Raw genomic sequence first — 20,119 nt, forward strand, 5'->3', positions numbered from 1 at the left:
TGTTAGAAGCAAAGTCTCTTAAACCAATTAGGCAATTAGTTTGGATTTAGACAAACTAATCTGGATAAATGTTTATACGATGATTTTGCTCACTCTTTATATCCCACATGATGCAAGATATACTCAATTTGTTAGTTTGTAAGACGTATTCTTGCTGCTGCATTTCTAAGATAAGGTCTGAGGGTCTTTAGAGATGTTTGCTAGCAAAGTTCTTTACTTGAGCAAATCTCTGCACACAGACTCCACAGGAGCAAAACTAAGAGTGACACCATACTGTATATTAAACTGCTTATTGGGACATATAGGTCTGACAGAGGCTGAATGCAGTCGGCAGACTGGTTGTCATTTATTAGTGTGATAAATCCGTCATTTTTCAGTTAATAAAGATGAGAATAAAAAAGGCATGTGTGAGTGGAGAATCAGCACAGGATGAATGGAAGAGATGGGCCTTTTAAAAAGGCTTCTGAAAAGACTCTGCACACTGAGAGACTTTATGTATCTACAGAAAACTAAAGATTATTTAATATTGATTATGATATAATGTGAATGGTTTGACTTTGTCTTTTTTATTAGATTGTTCAGTCAAAAGTATTTTTGCTTCATTCAAGGGTCACTCATTCAAATCCTAGATCAGGCTAGTTCGCCATCAGCAGCCAGAGTCCGAGAGAGAGCACAATTGGCCATGCTCTCTCTGAATTGGTACATTAAGTGGGACTCTCACCCTTTATCACTCATTGCCATTAGTTGAAACTAGAATTAGTATAGGATTAAAAAATGTAAATGTTGTTCTGAAAAACAATACAGCAAACTAAAGAGCATTTAATGGTCATGGTATGCTATGAATGGTTTAAATTAGACTTTTTTAATGATTAGATTATTTAGTTAAAATTTTTGTTTCATCACCGGTTCAAATCCTGGATCAGGTTGCTTCAGCATCAGCAGCCAGAGTCTGAGAGAGCACAATTGGCCATGCTCTCTCTAGGAGGGTACAGTAGGTGGGTGATTCTCACGAAATCAGACTAATGAGGTGGCATTAAGGAGTGTGATGAACAGGTAAATGCTATCAATTTGGGAAACACTGGTTTATAAACATCTCATCAAAGGCTATATTGGAAGTGATTAAAAGTAGACATTGTGATATTTTAAATTATGTATTTTTTATAATTTAGTGTGAAATTCTCAGTACCGCAACGCGTCCATTGCTGAATCTCGGCTCTTCAATTACACAATTTTAATATTTAAAATAAATAAATAATAAAAAACTTAAATGTATCTCATAAAGTAAATTGTTACAGTCAATAAAAATGTATTACTTGGAATTCATTGGTAAAAGAAAAGAAAATATTTAGAAAAATAACTTTGGTCAGAACCAATGTTCTCAGCCTCCGCAACAATTTTCAAGCACCATTTAAGACCACAAGGAACAGAAAAAAAACAGCCATTTTGAGAGGGGGGACACCTTTTAGTATGACACCCAAGATGGCTACCAGGTAAGCACCTAATTTTATACCTCTCCAGATAAATGTTAAAAACTTGGTTGTCAGCGAGCATACACAACTTTTTGTTTCTCATTACCGAAACAGCTAGTTTTTAATGTTTAAAAAAATGAAAATGTTATTGTGTTTTGGGAATTTTTAAGGTTTTTAAAGTCTAAATACAAAAAGCTAGCAAAAGTTTAGCCAGGCATCATGGTGGCCCCACAGAGATCAAAGAAGGTTAAGGTCCCTCATACTCCGCAACAGCCTTCTCATACACCGCAACAATTTAAGGCCTGTTGCGGTAGAGAGATTCACTGTTGCGGTAAAGAGAAATTAATGTTTTAAGTGACATGAACTTATATATATATATATATATATATATATATATATATATATATATATATATATATATATATATATATATTGTTTCATAAAAAAGCCTTTATTTACTTATAATAAACAATATATAAAACAATACATGATGCAATTTCAGATAAAAAACAGATTTATGTAGCAGGGCAGTGACACCCATATAACTTCCGCATAAGATATAAAAATAATATATAAAAATAATAATAATATATATATATATATATATATATATATATATATATATATATATATATATATATATATATATATATATATATATAATATAAATTTCATATATATAATATATACATTTCATGAAACAACTTTTATTGTTATAAACTGTTAATAAAGGTTGTTTCATGAAATTTATTTTTATAAACTTTTATTGTTATAAATATTGTATATATATATACACATTTTATGAAACAACCTTTATTAACAGTTTATAACAATAAAAGTTGTTTCATGAAATGTATATATTATATATATGAAATTTATATATATACACACATATATACATTTCATTAAACAACTTTCTTTAATTTTATCTTTAATTTTAATTTAGTTGCACATTGATGTTTACATTTTTCATGAGATTAATGCTTAATACAAAGATGTTTAATGAGATGTTGAATTGCTTGTTTCATACTTAAATATTTAATTTCAATTTAGTTGTACATTGATGTTTATATCTGTCATGAAATTAATACTTAATAAAAAAGTTGTTTTATGAGATGTTGAATTACTTATTTTGTATTTAAACATTCCATTTCAATTTAGTTATACAGTGATGTTTAAAGTTTTAAATTTATGTCTAATGAGGTATGTTGAAATTTGTTTTATTAAAATACACAGTTCAAAATAGGATATTTTCACAGCTTGAGTCTTACTGAGAATAATTTTCAACAGCAAATACCACATTTTGTTCAATATTACTACTCCATACAAAACTCAAGAAGTACATCATTAAAATTTGTTATTTATTCACAGCATTCACACTCTGTGTTTGTTGTGTAAAGTGTTATTGTTAATTAAGTAGGAATCCTTGTAATGACTCTCTTTACCGAAACATTGACTCTCTTTACCGAAACACCATTCTCTTTACCGCAACACATATTTATTTACTAATTATTTTACTGTTATAAAACAAATTCTAGTTTATAATGGTATTTGGATAAATTGTATTTCTTCATAGGTCATCTGTACTAAATAAGAAATTATACATGTAATTTTTCAGTTAAATATCCTGAAAAGACAGGACATGAATCATGAAATCTGTTGCGGTAATGAGACAAATCATAAAATAAAAAAAAATGGGAAACTTATAAATATAATATTTTCTGGGTTATATACACATATGAGCACAACTGTTAATAATATCTATTTAAAAAGTAACAAATGTGTAACTTTTAAACCATATCTGTTCTGTGTTATCATGTTGCGGTACTGAGAATGTGTGTGCTCTGACTGACTAAAATGGTGCAAAATATACAGAAAAAAATTATAAAATTAAAAAAAAAAAGTATTTCTAAAAAGTTCAGACCCTAGTCTTGCATAACAAAAAGAAATTTTATATTTAAATGCCTTTTGAAATTTTTCAAGTGTGAACCCTTTTAAATCTGTTTTTCGTGAGAATCACCCAGGTAGCGATCTTTTTTTTTTTCTTTTGTTTTTTTTTTGTGAAAAAAATGCTCTGGTGTTTCTGTATAACCCCACTTTAGTTTACTGGATTAGTGATCTCTAAAGAAGGACAGGATTTCAGCTCTTGCTCATGAATTTTTATACATGCAAACATATCGCTTCTGATTTGCTAACAGCCCTGCTGCAGAGAACGCTACCTGCCTTTGCCCCACAGTCAATTTTACAGCTATAAAACTCTAAAAAGGACTAAATGTTTTCAGAGATACAGCCTTAGTTGTACAGATATCGCACTGAGTGGTAGAGAAAGTTAACCCTTAAACTTTACTTAACATTAGACTCTCAGCGTCGTTCAGCTGGGGGGAGAGCTGTGACTGGTGTCCTGTCAAGTTGTGCTGCCTTATCAAACCGTGCTTCCCTAGTGTTTATTTAAAATCACTGTAAAATGCGGAATCCACCAGAGATCCAATGTAAACCTATAGAGACTTATACAAAATAGCTAACTAGCTGGGTCACTCAGCTGTGGGGAGAGTTTTGACCGGTGTTCTGTCGAGTTGTGTTGCCTTGTCAAACCGTGCTTCCCTAGTGTATATTTAAGGTCTCGATAAAACGCAGAATCCACCGGAGATCCGATGTAAACCTATAGATACTTACACAAGATAGCTAACGCTAACTAGCTGGTGTAAACAGAGCCGTAAGCTCTTTAGCTGACGAGACATTGTCAGCTCTGCTGCAGCTCGGGTTCAGCTCTGTCTGTGGGGGGTCGCGAGTCGAGATGGGCGGGGCTATGAATACTAATTCACGGGTTGACATAGACACGGGTGCTTTTTCTGATCCAGTCATTTTTCTGAGTAGACAATGGGTAGACAATAGGGGTTTAAGAACAGTTTTTATGCAGCATGCATACACAGCTTGGAGAACCTTATTGTATTTCACAAAGAACAAGAAAAAAGTGAGTTTAAGTGGAAGGAGACCTTTAATATCAATATTATAAAACATTTACAGTTAAAATATTTTGCAAATTATGCAAATGCAAACTCACTGTACATAAACTGTAGACCTCTAAGGGTTAATGGAAGGAGGTGGGAGCACACCATGGAAGGATTGAAGGCTCGTGGAGGGGAGGAGGGAGAGACAGCAGCAGGCATGGCGGTACGAGTGCCTGTGGCTGAATGCTGAACGCTTGGCTGGGCCCATCAGTCCCTCCTGCTCTTCCATGCTGGCCACGGAGCACGGGGCTAATTGGGCCTTAGCTGTCACTCCACATCTTCTCAGGCACCTTCCCAAGGGTCAGCAGCCCACGCTCAGCACACAACAGCTCCCCTCCCATCCCCTCCCCACTCCTCCACTCCTCCTCTCCTCCTCAGTCTCCCTGCTTCTTCCGACAGCCTTTAGTCATATTCATAGCCTGGGCTGCTGCCCTCACAATCTGTTTTATCAGCAGTTCCCATCAGCCAGAGTGACAATGAAACTTTGGACCTGTTGGGGAGTTTTTGCATACCTGGAGCTCTGTGCAAAAGTGTGAGGCCTACTGAGAAAACTGTTAAGCTACGTATCTGAGCTGGGGATAAAAAAATCATTCTAAATAAAATAAAATAAGTTATGAAAAAGTCTGTTTACTTAAAGCATTTTCCACATTGGTTTGTTCTAGTTTTTACACAACAAAACAACAGCAAGTACAAATATATACTGTACATCACAATAAATCACATGATCACACTGTCTTTGCTTATTGGTCAAAGCTATCTAGGGCGGAGCATGAAAGTAAATACAGTTAGAAGGTCCTGTGTTCCTTGGAGCAGCAGAGAAGAGGCATTAGTTAACAGCTGTAGTAATTATCTTGGTAATAAATCAGATTAAACTGCACCTGAACAGCTGTGTAATACATAATCAGGTGGGATTGAGATTGGATCACAAACAGAATCGCTTTGGAGTTGAAACTTTTTAATCTAACCACACATTTTTTTTCACTCAAATGTTACAGTTAAATATACAGGTGGGAGTGTAAGGTCCTGGCCCTGTTTCCTGTCTGTCCTCGTGCCTGTGTTATCCCACGTGACTCCTTGCCCCTGTGTTTTCCCAGTGTTTTTCCACTCACCTGTGTTCTTCTGTAACTCCGCCCCTTCGTCCCAGGTGTTTCATGTTTCCTGTGTGTGTGCACCTCTATTTAAGGTCCGTGTTTCATTTCCCCGGTGTCGATCCTTGTACGTTTTTACGTCTGTTAGTGGTCCGTGTGTTTCCCCAGTTTCTAGTTATTCCCAGTCAGTTTATTCCATGTGTATTTTGTATTTGTTTTGTTAATAAATCCCATTTATGTTTGCATTTGCGTCCGCCTCCTCGTCCTCCCTGCACCCACCCTGACAGGGAGCTGTTTTCATAGGACATTCCCAGATGCATGTCGCTCTACAGTTTTACAGTTTAACCAGTTATTTACGGTATGATTTTAGTGTAAAAAATTCAGCAATTGGTTACAGTGCACATAAACAAGACACCTGAGTCAAATATGACCAGAGATGTATAGTAAGGAAGGTTTAGGTTTAGGATTGAATGCAGCACGGTGCATTCACTGTGGCATTGTTTTGACAATCTTCTGCAATGTCACAATATTTATTTAAAACCAGTGTTGCTGGATAAATGTTTCACCAAGATCTTGCAGCAGCATTGATGATGGTAGAGTCTGACCACTGCACAAAGCAGCTCTTCTCCATCCAGCACATCCCAAAGATTCTCAATGAGGTTAAGATCTGGACTCTGTGGTGAACTCTGTCAACCCATGTGTGAAAATGATGATCTCATGCTCCCTGAACCCTGAATCACTCTTTCACAATTCCAGCACCATGAATCCAGACATTGTTATCTTTGGAATTTGCCCGTGACATCAGGAAAGAAACAATCCATTGATGGAATAACCTGTTCTATATTCAGTATATTCAGGTAGTCAGCTGACCTCATTCTTTCAGCACATACTGTTGCTGAACCTAAACCTGCAGACCAACTGCAGCATCAACCAACCCCACATCATTTACTTACTTACATCCAGGCCAGGCATTGTAAGATTCTGCTGAACAGAAATGGGCATGCAGTTGTTGGTCTCTTCAGAGTTTACCCCAAGCTGAAAGTTGACCATTTTAAAGAACAAAGCTGAAATTTGACTCTAATCAGGGGCACAAAGCGGTGTTCAGTGGCAGGTCTGTGTTTTCTCAGGCAGGCCAGGCAGGGGTGGAGTGTCCTGTTCTCAAGGACATCCTGTTTTTCAGAGGTGCTCCTGCACTGTTACCCCTCCAGGTTCAGACAAGTGTGGAGAGAAAGAGAGAGAGAGAGAGAGAGAGAGAGAGAGAGAGAGAGAGAGAAAGCTTGAGGGTTAAGTGCAGGTCGCCATGCTAAAAACAACAATCTGCCTCCCCTACAGCCTGCATTTATACAGGCATGTACAGTAAAAGAATATTAACAGGCTGGAATGCACTGGCCTAAACCGCCGTTGGTGATGCTGGTCATGCTCAGGACTGTTTAGAGTCCAGATGCTTTCACTGTAGGACATCCGAAACCAAGCTTTACTTGTCTAGTTTAGAGCTTAGATTCTGTGCCCAAACCTGACCCAACCCGAACTCGGGCGACATTTTTCTGAGATTTCCCACCATTTTCCTCGGGCTTAAGAAAATGGTTTGTGACGTAGATGCCTTTTTTAACGCTATTTTTATTCACAACAATAATCACAACATAGCAAAGTAATAAACCAAAATTTAAAAAAGTTGCACAAAAAGTGCACAGTTCACACTCCACTCCAGTCCGAATTACGCACTTGACTTGCAGCACTTATTACTGTTTTTTTTTGTGTGTGTTTTTGCACCTAGACTATAAGCTCAATATATTAAAAAAAATGTTGGTTTAGAATTTAGTTTCTATCCTTAAACCATGTTAAATTACATTAGATTGGAGGAAAGTCATTCAGACATCATTCTTGTAGCCGAATTTAACGATTTTTTAGGCCTTCATTGTTTGCATTGTTCATGTTTTAACAATCTTTCAGAGATCAGTTCTTCATAAACAATTTTTTCTTAAATAATAGATCTATGCTTCTTCAATGTTGCAATGTTAATTAACCCTCCTGTTATCTTGAAGTTTGAAGATAAAAAAAATAGTTAAAAGTATTTTTTCAGTATGAAACGTCTTCTGCTTGCCTTAATCAGTGTAATCAACAAATAATATAAAACATTTTCATCTCAAATATTTGCAACCACCCCCTGCAAAAACTGAAGTAAAACAAAACTGCAATGCTATGTTTCAATGTTATGTTAAAATTACTGTTTTATATGTTGTTTTTCAAAAGTAATAAAGTAGGGACACATTACAAAAGGGTTGAACATGTATTTTTTAATAACAAATGAGTAAATTATCCTAATTGAACCTTTACCTGTTAGAGGTAAGAAACACTATTGCACTAAATATTAATTATATTGATAATAACTAGCAATGGAGTTAGTAATGCAATATTCACACTGCTTGTTAGGATTTTTTCCAGATATCTTTTGGATAGTTAAACATGGGAACACCTCTGCTGGTTCTGACAAATGAACATAACAGGAGGGTAAACATAATTCTGAACAGATTTTGCTCATTCAAACAGCCTGAAAATGTTTTAAAACATACGTCGGGTTGGGTTTAAATTGGACATAATGGGTCATAATGACTGAATATTTGGGAATATTTTGGGCAGGCTGGATATTTTGGGCCTAATCTAAGCTCTAGTCTAGTTTAGTTTGGCTCCATCGTGCCCTAACTGTAACTCTAACTCTAACTCTAACTGTGTTACAGCAGAAAAGAGCACGACATGGTTTACTCTCTAATGGCTTCTGAAAACGTTGAGTTGCTTGTCTCTGAGTCTAAGTTTAACACAGGCATCCTATGGGGGTTTAAAGGCTGCGAGTCCACGGAGGAACGTCTACTGTACATACATAATAAAAGGACTCGAGTTGTAACCCCAGCGCACAGATCATAGCTTCTTCGTCTTTGGGTTTGAAAGGGTATATCTAAATATCTAACGTTATTTACGTGCATATCACCACCTGCACGGTTTTAAAGACAATACGCGCCACGCTGTAACCGATGTGTGAACGTTTCTTGCGAGTTTCTGTGGGGAAGCTTGTGTGTGTGTTTTTTTTTTTTTTTAATTCTCGTTCGAGTGAGCGGTCAAACATTCTCGGCACAGATGGCAATATAACTCCATTTATAATTCATGCAGCAAACGGAAGATGTCTGGGGAGTGCATCTTCAGATAGCAAGTGAAAGATGCAAGAAGGAAAAGATGGAGGGGGGAAAAACCCTCTCACCTGTCAGAAAAGCTTCTGAGGTTCTCCGACAAGTTCCTGCAGTGCTCACGGAGCAGTGCATTTACTGAGCTTCGTCGAAGCGTCTTAAGTAGTTTCTGGGAGGTTTTGTTTTCTCCTTATCTCTATTCTGGTGCTTGTGAGTCAGAATCAGATATAGCAAAATAGGGGTAGGTGGGTTTCTTTTGTTATTACGAAGGCTACACAGTGGAAGCGAAAAAATGGCCCCCAACCACATCATCCCAGCCCGATGCTTCTGCTGCATGCTCCTCCAGCCCAGCCTTGACATTGCTTCCGTCTGACGCTTCCAACCTTCTATGCCATCACTCCATTACTCGATATTGCGGCTAGTCTTTGGGGCCTGTAATCTTGTTACCACTCTGGCACATAGGAGCGGCCAGCCCGGTATTAAATCTTTATTACCTCTGCACTTCACATTTTCTTAAAGCCGCTGGCTTTCGCATCTTCACTCGTTAGCGTGGACCTTGTGTGACGACCCCTTACTGCTGGCGCTGCAGATTGGAGACGTTAGCATTTCATGCATCGTTTTTGGAAGCCTTGGAACTTCGAGGCTTCGGGCTACGACTGCAATAACCCATGTCTCTCTGCCCCTCCTTTGTCTACCTCTATCTCTCATCCTCGGCTTCATGATAATGAAGATTTCTGACCACAGTTCAATGACTTACTCAAACACTGCGAACGCTCGGTGCACATCTTCAGGGTTGAAGCGGTTCACAGTTTTACAGTGGTGCAGACTGACTCTATTTAACAGTCGCCTCACTAAGCTCGCACTGAGGTCTAAAAGCATGTCTATCTTATTTCAAACGCGCCACTGTAGTTATGGATTTATGAAGATGGCTTCATTCTGCATTTCTTCATTCTTTAAATGGTCCATTTAAAACGAATTAAGAACCATTTTTTGTGTAAATTTTCTCTGATTTTGCTATTTATAGGTTTATGTTTGAGTAAAATGAACATTGCTGTTTTATTCTATAAACTACAGACAACATTTCTTCCAAATTTCAAATAAAAAAATTTTCATTTAGAGCATTCATTTGCAGAAAAAGAGAAATGTCTGAAATAACAAAAAATGCAGAGCTTTCAGACCTCAAATAATGCAAAGAAAACAAGTTCATATTCATAAAGTTTAAATTTGGTGGAATAACCCTGGTGTTTAATTACAGTTTTCATGCATCTTGGCATCATGTTGTCCTCCACCAGTCTTACATACTGCTTTTGGATAACTTTATGCTGCTTTACTCCTGGTGCGAAAATGCAAGCAGTTCAGTTTGGTTTGATGGCTTGTGATCATCCATCTTCCTCTTGATTATATTCCAGAGGTTTTTAATTTGATAAAATCATGAAAAACATGCTTTTTAAGTGCTCTCTTATTTTTTTTCTACATCTGTACAGTATATTGTTCTTCAATGACATCGCTCAGACCTTTTAAAAATAACATATAAGATGTAGAAAGCCTCTAATGCTTGCAATCTTTAAAACGCATACAGTACAGGTCAATTAAAACAACTGAGATCTTCCCCTTATACAAACTATACATAAGCTAATATCTTAGCCCTCCATGGGTTGAATCATTGGTGTCATTGTATAAAGAATTAGACTGGCTCTTTAGGTCTAGCAGTAGCCTACACTTTATTTAGAGCCTCATAAATTCCATAAAATCTTTAGCTATTAGTTAGGAGAGGTCAAACCCTTTGAATTTTCAGTGGAAGGAAGGTCCCTCTAATGTCAGTGCAGTTTCCATAAATAATAGAGTGCTTAATCAGTGCATTGGCACTTTCATTATGGACAGTTGCTGGGCAGTTAATTCACTATTTGCATGCACATGTGCATATTTCCATTTACAAAACAATATATGCATATATACTTCATATTCACACATTAGTTTCACATAAATTAAACAAATTGCTTCGACAATGTTTTTGCATTTGCCACTACAGTTTGTAAATACTTACAAGAATTTTGGATTTTGGATTTAGGTCGTGTTAGTGTGTCTTTGCTATCGTACACCTTGTACAGCTTAGAACACACAAAAGGCATGTATATACTAAATCTCTTAACTAGTCTCTGGAGAAAAAGGAAAATAATCTGCGTGTTCACGTTGTGAAGGAGCTACAGCAGCTTATTTATGGGAAAAGCAATGTTATTTTATTTTGTGTTCTGTTTTGATTTAAAAGTTGGGTTTGTGCACTGCTGCGTGTGCAAGTGTGCGTAACATGCATTGGTGTTGCCAAGATAGCAATGAGCATCTGACTGTTGCCGTCTGTCTAGGCTGTATTCAGTCAGTGGTGCGCCAGTGTTTTCTGTTGCTAAAATAACAATGTGCCCTGAACACATCTCATTTTAAGACTAAATAAGAAAATGATGAGTTTCTCTGATTTTGCCAATTGAAAACCTCTGGAATATAATCAAGAGGAAGATGGATGATCACAAACCATCAAACCAAACTGAACTGCTTGAATTTTTGCATCAGAAGTAAAGACATAAAGCTATCCAAAAGCAGTGTGTAAGACTGGAGGAGGAGAACATGATGCCAAGATGCATGAAAACTGTGATAAAAAAAACAGGTTTATTCCACCAAATATTGATTTCTGAACTTTTTAAAACGTTATGAATATGAACTTGTTTTATTTGCATTATTTGAGGTCTGAAAGCTCTGCATCTTTTTTGTTATTTCAGCCATTTCTCATTTTCTGTAAATAAATGCTCTAAATGACAATATTTTTGTTTGGAATTTGGGAGAAATGTTGTCTGTAGTTTATAGAATAAAACAAAAATGTTAATTTTACTCAAACATATACCTGTAAACAACAAAATCAGAAAATCTAATTCAGAAACTGAAGTGGTCTCTTATTTTTTTTTTCCAGAGCTTTACACTATATTACATCTGCATATCTGCTATTTGAGATCTGAATGTAGTCTCAGTGTCTACGTTTTTATAAATGTTTATGTATCAGCGTAGGCATCTGCTACAGCACTGGCCAACAAGTCCCATACTGCTGCAGCTCTTGTAATATTTTTTATTCATGTGCAAATCATGTTCACTTTATATGTCACGTCAAATGTGCTCACGTAAATGCAGTGAGTAAAAAAATGCGGTTTCTTTTTAATAGAGTTAAAAAGAAAAGAAAGGCTTCCATTTTTCCGCCGTGCTCACGTTCGGCTGGGGTCGTAAGCGTCAGGTCTATAGAAAAAAAGCAGAAAATGGACTCAGAGCTGGATTTCTCACGATAAAGCTTTGCATATGCAGCAGCAGCTCGGAGATCTCTGAGGTGTACCTTCAGAGACTGCAATGATGTAAGGTGCACTCCACGGTGGATGGCTGGGTTGGGGGATGCAATATAGAATGTAAGTAGGTTAATTTGGAGTGGAAAATGTGAAGGGCTGTATGGCTTCGGGGGATCTTCCATGTGGGCCTTGGCGTCTGACTGCTAAATGAATCCAGGGGCTTGCTGGCATGTTGATGCCACTAGCACAGAGCAGAAGGAGTTTTTAGACTTTAAATATTACATCAAAAAACCTCCCCGTTTTCTATTTTTGTCCTCTTGTAAAAATCCATTGATTGGAGACAAGTAATCTCCAAGCTCTTTTTTTTTTATTTGAGGCTAAGCATAAGCTAAAGAGCGCTAACACTGGAGAACACTCACGCTGTTTTGTAATCTCATTTGAGGAATATTCCTTCCATCTGAGAAGCAAACTAATGTTGGGACGCTCAGTCGTCTTAACGCTTACATCCTAGCGCTTGCTCTCCCTGTATGTCTTTACTCAGGTTTAATCCTGCATCTCAGCATGTCTCACCGATGTCTCATCGTGGATGAGTTCTCATCACCTGAAACTCTACCCACACTGAAAAAATAACGAGTAAAATTTATTAAAAAATAAGTTTTGCAACTTTTGCATATGCTTTTTTTAAGTAAATTTAATTTTAATTTGTAAAATTAATTTTTGCTGAAACAATCCTTTCTTTTAGTAACCTTTACTTAACTTCTGCATACAATATTTAAATATAATAGTTATTTTTAGTCTCTCTCTTTCTCTTTCTTTTCTCTGTGTCTTTGTTTGTTTGCTCACTCTCACTCTCTCCAACCCTGAACCTCCCCACTGTCTCTGCTTACAAAAAAAAATAATATATTTTTTTATATTTTAAATATAAACAAATAAATTAATAAACAATAAAGTAATAATAGTCCTCCGAAGAGGGGGGATGGTGGCGGGCCAAAAAAAAAAAATAAAATAAAATAAAATAAAAAAATAAATAGGGGCCTATCAACGTGCCCTGCACACAAGGCACGTTGGGATGCTCTTTGCTATCTTACACCTCGTAAACAGTCTATTTTCATGTCCTGCGCCCGCACTGTTAAAATAGTGTCAGAGTTTAGGAATAAATATACACTGATGGTCTATGTGGTGGTCTGGAAGTGAGGTGTGTTCAGGTAAATTTCTGGTGTGTTTCTATATAAATTTTGGTGGCGGAAAACACAGGAGCTCCACTGTCTGATTAAAACCCTGACAACATTCAATCACCAGAGTTCATTCATAGGTGCTTCCAGTGTGCGTACACCACCGATTGTTAACTCAACAATACATTTAAAAATATGTATATAAAATAACATATTTCTCCTTACTTAAATGAGTTGCTGGTGTATCTTTACAGCGTGAACACACAGGTCAGTATAAAATTCTCAACTGAGACATAAAAAAGCGCTGCGCTGTTAAGATAAGAATGCGCCAAAGTCAGAGCTCATCTGCCTCTTAAAGGGAATGTCAGGCAAGTTACACACTGATTGGTTTATTTAACATTAAACCCAAAATTGACCATACCCATGACTAATTAAGATAATTATTTCATGCCTTTTATGCATTTCGAGCAAGGCAAGGCATATTTTTTTTGCACCTTGACGATAACAAAGATACACCAACACGCCCTAAATCGATATATATTGCTGAAATAGGGCCCAAAAGCTAAAAAAGAGGAATTTTTCCAAAAAACTAATAATGCTAATAATGCTAATCGTGACTGAAAGCTACTGTGTGTGCCAGCAAGCGTTATGTAAATGATATCATGCTAACTGGTCCACACACAAGCTCTCATCTCGTTCTTTGTTAGCGGAGCTGGCGTTTTTAGGGTGGGGGAGGTGGGATGAAATGTTCTGTTGAGGAAATCTTGTTGTTCGTGTCTCGGCTCCTACAGTATATTAACTGAAATGAGGTCAGTTCTTGATTTAGAAGGTTTTTTGGCGGCTGGTGTTCAAAGGCATTTTGTAACTGATTATCACGGTCTGAGGATTAGATTAGTCGCTCGTACTGACGAACACGTGAATGAAAGCTTTCAGTGAGCTAAAAAACGGTAATCAACCTTAATGAAAGCGCTACACTGGTTAGGAGAAAGCTAGTGAAAGCTAGTGAAAGCTAGGAGCCGTGCGAATGCTAGCAGTGTGAAATGAAAGTCTTTAACAGGTGTTGTTCTGAAGCGAACTATCTGTGCTATCTGTAACTCTGTCCTTGCTCTTTTTTTTTCTGCACCAGATTGAGAAGATCATGACATTAATTGATGCAGGCATCGAACTCTCCAAGGAACATCAGCCAGCATCCACAGGTAAATCCGAAGCTACACCTCAAAGAGACAGGAAAAATGCCTCCAACTCTCTCAGATCTCTCCCCAGAACCAAGAGCAGAGCAAAATGTGCACTGACATAGATGAAGTGTAGGCCAATTCATTTCATCACATTTGTTGGGTGGATTAGACAGCACAAACATGCCAAAACACTGCAGAGTATGAGGGAAAAGACTGTGGAATTGGTGAGGAATTGCTGAGTAATTGGACAACGACCATTTTTTTAAATTAAATTCCGTATGTATGCTATTCCATAGTTTAATATATATTTAAATACTGTATTTATATTGTATATGTAAAAAAAATAATTGGGCCTTATTCACCAATATTTTCTTAGGAATTTTCCTTAAAGAAACTTCCAGTAATATTTTTTTATGAATGTCGTGTCTATTAGACTCTATATACTCATAACACATTATAATGCATTCATAAGACATTATAAACATGATTGTACTTATATATAAAAATGTATAAGACATTATACCCATGTTTATTATGTAATATGAATTGTGATTATAATGCGTCATAAGCTGTGCTTGTAATATGTTATACATCAGGGTTAACATATCATATTTCACTTTCACTATTAACACTGTTTAAATATTATTTTATTTAGCATTATAATACATTATAAATTAATATAAGCTATTATAATATGTAATATTTAAGTATAATAAATGTTTATAATGCTTTATAAATGCTTTATAAAATTATAATGTGTTGTGAGTAAGTTTATATAGTCTAACAGACATGACATTCATAGAAAGTGTTTCCAAAGTGTCTAAGAACATAACATACTGGACTCATAACATGTTCTTAAGCAGCAAAATAGTTCGCACCTGTGTTCTTAATAATCAGTTTCTGAATCAGTTTCTCTGATTTTGCTATTTATAGGTTTATGTTTGAATAAAATGAACATTGTTGTTTTATTCTGTAAACTACAGACAACATTTCTCTCAAATTCCAAATAAAAATATTGAAATAACAAGAAACATGCAGAGCTTTCAGACCTCAAATAATGCAAAGAAAACAAGTTCATATTCATAAACTTTTAAGAGTTTATTAATTCAATATTTGGTGGAATAATCCTGGTTTTTAATCACAGTTTTCATGCATCTTGGCATCATGTTCTCCTCCATCAGTCTTACACACTGCTTTTGGATAACTTTATGCTACTTTACTCCTGGTGCAAAAATTCAAGCAGTTCAGTTTGGTTTGATGGCTTGTGATCATCCATCTTCCTCTTGATTATATTCCAGAGGTTTTCAATTTGGTAAAATCAAAGAAACTCAACATTGTTAAGTGGTCTTTTATTTTTTTTATATGATATATGATATATATATATATATATATATATATATATATATATATATATATATATATATATATATATATATGCCATTACATAAACTATACTAATTTTATATGATATATGTAACTGATCCTTTGTGTGTGCATACAACTGGTCTGGAGTGTTTATATATTCTTGTTTTTAGCTAAGAACAAATTCCAAACAAGAAAACAGTGAATATTAAATATCAGATTCTTTGTAAAAAGCGCGTTTTCTTGACTTACACACTGCTTTTGTTGAGGCCCATTGACTGTAAAGGTTAAAGTGTAGAATGTCAAATTTGATTTATTTTCAGTGTATCATATACAGTAAGATCAACAGCCAATATAGCCTAATCGTTTGGATGATCTAATAACATAAAGAAATCTTAAATCAAATTGTTACTGTTATTACTTGGTTGTAAATCTCTTGCAGCTGAAGATGCCTGAAGATACTGGGTATCTGCGTTCCCTGCTGATGCTGTGCCAGACCCATAATGCAGCCATTTGCTGCTTGTTTCCGTGGCTTTTTGCCTTGAGTTTTATGTTCAGTAACAGAAAGGCATGCTCTGTAGGGTTCAGGTTGATTAAATGAATGAGTTAGACAGTTCTGGGTCAAGGTACCGTGCCACCCTCTCTGTTTTTGAGACATTTGGTAGGATTGGCATGGTAAAGATGCTTCTGTTGACTGCAGAAATCCTCCTGCTGCTGTTGGAAGTCACTTTATCAATAAAGATGAGAGCTAGTTCCACTGGCAAGTCATAAGTGGCAGCAGCACCATGTTTTACTGGAGCAGTTTGTTATTTTCTTCTCCACGGTTTTTCATTATTCCATCAGGCAGCTTCAGGACATGCCAGCAGTGTACCCCAAATGAAAGCATTTAACAGCAAGACTACGTTTTCTGGCCATAATGACGCGGTGGTTTGAGTTTGTAAGGTACAGTGTGTTCTGCTTGCTCATCAGAACTCCTAATCAGCCTGTTGTTTATAAACCCCTCCATCACTGCAACGTACACCTAGTTCTTTTTTAAGTACACCTGTGACAGCATGTTTGGCATCACATTTTGTCTAAGGAATTCCTTTAAATCCTTTAATCATAGCATTCGTATTTAACTTATTTAATCCTTTTGCAGAATCTATGATTTAGGAATCATTTGGAAACTGTTTAGCGTATTTTGTGGAGTACTATTTTAGGGTTCATGAAATTTGTGTGATTGTGGCAGAAATTTGGCCCAATATAAGGAGTTTGAGGGGTAGAGTTTAAGTAGTTGGAGTTGTCAGGGGTGTGTTTTCTGACAACATGTGGTCTAAACGATTTATGAACAACTTTAAAAGTGATGTATCCTTAAGAACACCAAAAAACAGCCTGCTTCACAAAATTCTTCTTAGTCTACCAGTCTACAAGTTCAGAATGAGTTCATATGCTTCTTTCACTATATATTTCTCAGCTTGTCCAAAAATGTATGTGAAAAGCATGTCCTTTTATGAGGTTCACTTTCCAAAAGGGCCTCTCACAATATATACTTTTTTGTTGTGCTAAATTGTATTATTTTTTTTTCTGAACAACTTTTTGTTTGTTGAAAATATGAGCAGTGGGACAGGTCTGTAGAAACAGTGGATGATTATGTAAAACAAATATATAGTCAATATACACCTATATATAGCCTATTATAGCAATAGAAAAATAATAAACATCATTATGTTGGACCAAAATTGATTATAGGGTGGGAAAAATTAAAGTCTAGTCTAGTGCACAATCGTTCCTGAATAGCAATTGACAGAGTATTAGAAATCCAAGTATGAAATAAGGGACAAGTGGGGTTAAAACAAAACTGTAGAGTTTTTTTTTTTCATTAAGGAGAAAGAAAGAGGGTGAGGTTCTGATATCAACACCTAGTACATCCGAAAGGACACAAGCGAATGATATTATTGAAATTTTAAAACTTTTTTTTTTCCACAAATAGAAAAATGATATAAACTTTTTAAAAACAAATTTGGCATACTGGTTCATTTCAAATAAAGGGGACACGTTATGCAAAACTCACTTTTTGCATGCTTTTGTATTTTCAGTTGGATCTCGACTGCCCCTATAACACTTCAAACACAAAAAAAAAATCCATGTTTTCTGTGAATCAGCCGAAAGAGTTTAGAGTCAGAAATCATATTCTTTTATGAGTTGTTTGGATGCTCCCTTATTCTAATGTCATAATTAGAAAACCTTCATAGAACCACCCTGGCACCACCCCTCACAGTCCCACCCACTAGATCGGTTGAAGAAACGTTTCCTTTTTAGTCTGTTGGTTGAGAACCTTAGACAGTACACAGCATGATTAGCTAGTAGACTTATTCTGAGTGAGGGATCTATACCTACTGTCTGTGGCAGGTCAACAGATGAGGGTGGAAGTTAAGCATGAACTAGCTTGTTTGTGTTTTGCCATTTAGCACAAGCTAACACTAACATCTTATTTGCATAAAAGTGACAGAGCCCTTAAATGGCTCTTTCTGAAAAGGACTGAAACTGGTAAGAATAGAGCTGTTAAGATTTTTATCTTTATGTGAACGTGATTATGTGTAAAGAACTTATACATGAACATGTTCTTTTTTTTGCATAGCACATGCACCTATTCTAACTTGTTTAAGAAAGAGGTATAATATTTATATTTCCTCTTTAATGGGTTCACAAATACATAAAAGGCAATATTGTGGTAAGCAAAAACTGTGATTAATGTCATTTCCATATATTGTTTGATAAATTAATAATGTAATTATCATGCTAGGCCTAGAATAAAATCCATTTTAGGAGCTATGGCTGAGTTACCAAGCTCCTTCTATTGCATCACTGAAGTGTATCTGATACCTTTCTTTTTTATAACGCTCTGATTGTCTCCTCGCTTCCCGTCTGTGATGTGGCTCACTATTTTTGTACCTGATATTTTGACACACAATGGGCACCTTGGCCTGATTTAAGCAAGATAGAGAGTGACCCACTTCGCTGGCGATGCTGGTCATGCCATTAAATCCGTGCAATTACGCCGTTCTTATTTTCCCCCCTTAACACTGCCTGGATCCCAAAGTGAGAGCTATAAATGGAATGAGAAAAGCAGTATATTTTTAAAGTGCCTTGCCTGGGAGAGATACGTTTATTTAGAGTATAACTTAAAGTCTTGGAGAAGTGAACAATAGCAGTATGGGACCTGAGTGAGTCATAATTTGTGAGCTAGTGCTCTCCAGACTCTCGTGGGAGACTCCCTGCGTGTCCAGAATGGTTCTGTGAGGTATTTTGGTGGCATTAAAGGAGCTCGCCATTGCCTTATTGCTTATAACTTGTCGCTTTTGTCAGTGTAGGTCTGTCCACATAGCTAAAAGGTTGTTTATCTAAGGTCTGTTGTTTAGGAGTTGTCTGGCAGTGCAGAAAGATGACACCCTTGAAGCCAAATTGATGCTTCAGATCAGTTGAATGCATTGTTTTGAAAGGCAGTTCTTTTAAAGACATTAAGAACTCAGTAACCTTAATTATACATTTCAGACTCAATACACAGTGCCCTCCAGAACTGTCGCCACCCTTGGCAAAGATGAGGCACACTCACCCATCCATCAGCATAGATTTTATACCAGAGAGGTCCTTGGGGAGTCTATAATTTTGACAAATGTTTATTCTTTTATATGGATTTTCTCATTGAACTGTTTTGCCTCACTATAATGTATAATTTTCAGTGTAAAGTCAAAGTTATAAAAAAAGAACGCAGACTTTTTGTCTTTACCAAGAGTTTCAAGTTACTTATAGCAATATAACGTTGCAGTTTAGTCTTAAATAAACAGAAATAAATCAGTTTAATGCTACCATAACTTAGCATAACAGAGAAGATCTCTATCTTTCAGCTTGTCAAGAAATGTATATGAACAATGATCTATTGAGGCCACCATAGAATGATCTGTACAGTGGAGTAAAAGTGAATTACACTCCCCAATTCTCATATAACTCATAGCTCAAAACTAATTTTATTTATATAGTGCTTTTTACATCAAATGTCACCAAGTAGCTTCACAGAGAGACGGGTCCAAGCCTCTTATACGTGAGCACCACAGTGATGCCAACAGTGGAAGGGAAATACACCCTTATACTAAAAGGGAACAAGTTTAGGAGGAACCAAGACTCAGTCAAAGGAACCCATCCCCCTTTGGTCGACCTGGACAGTACAAGCAGTTAACAGAACAAAAAGTACAGAGAGATAATGGAGAGCTATAGCTAATGTAGAAACAGGTTTTAAATTATGATGGGCACATGCTCAGTGTTAATATTAAAGAGATAACGGAGAGCTATGGATAATGTAGATACAGGTTATGAGT

At 36.3% G+C, this 20,119-nt stretch overlaps 1 protein-coding gene across 8 annotated transcripts in view; it reads left to right on the plus strand.

Moving 5' to 3' along the window:
- The window catches only part of anks1ab (ankyrin repeat and sterile alpha motif domain containing 1Ab), a 53,135-nt gene that overhangs the window by 4,039 nt on the left and 28,977 nt on the right, over positions 1-20,119 (plus strand). For all 8 annotated transcript variants that reach the window (XM_022675559.2, XM_022675561.2, XM_049479477.1 and 5 more), the window contains one exon: positions 14,357-14,426. In XM_022675559.2, coding sequence (XP_022531280.2) covers positions 14,357-14,426 — 70 coding nt within the window. The remainder of the gene's footprint in view (positions 1-14,356; positions 14,427-20,119) is intronic.

The sequence above is a fragment of the Astyanax mexicanus genome, chromosome 5 (genome assembly GCF_023375975.1).
Source record: "Astyanax mexicanus isolate ESR-SI-001 chromosome 5, AstMex3_surface, whole genome shotgun sequence".
NCBI classification, from domain to species: domain Eukaryota; kingdom Metazoa; phylum Chordata; class Actinopteri; order Characiformes; family Acestrorhamphidae; genus Astyanax; species Astyanax mexicanus.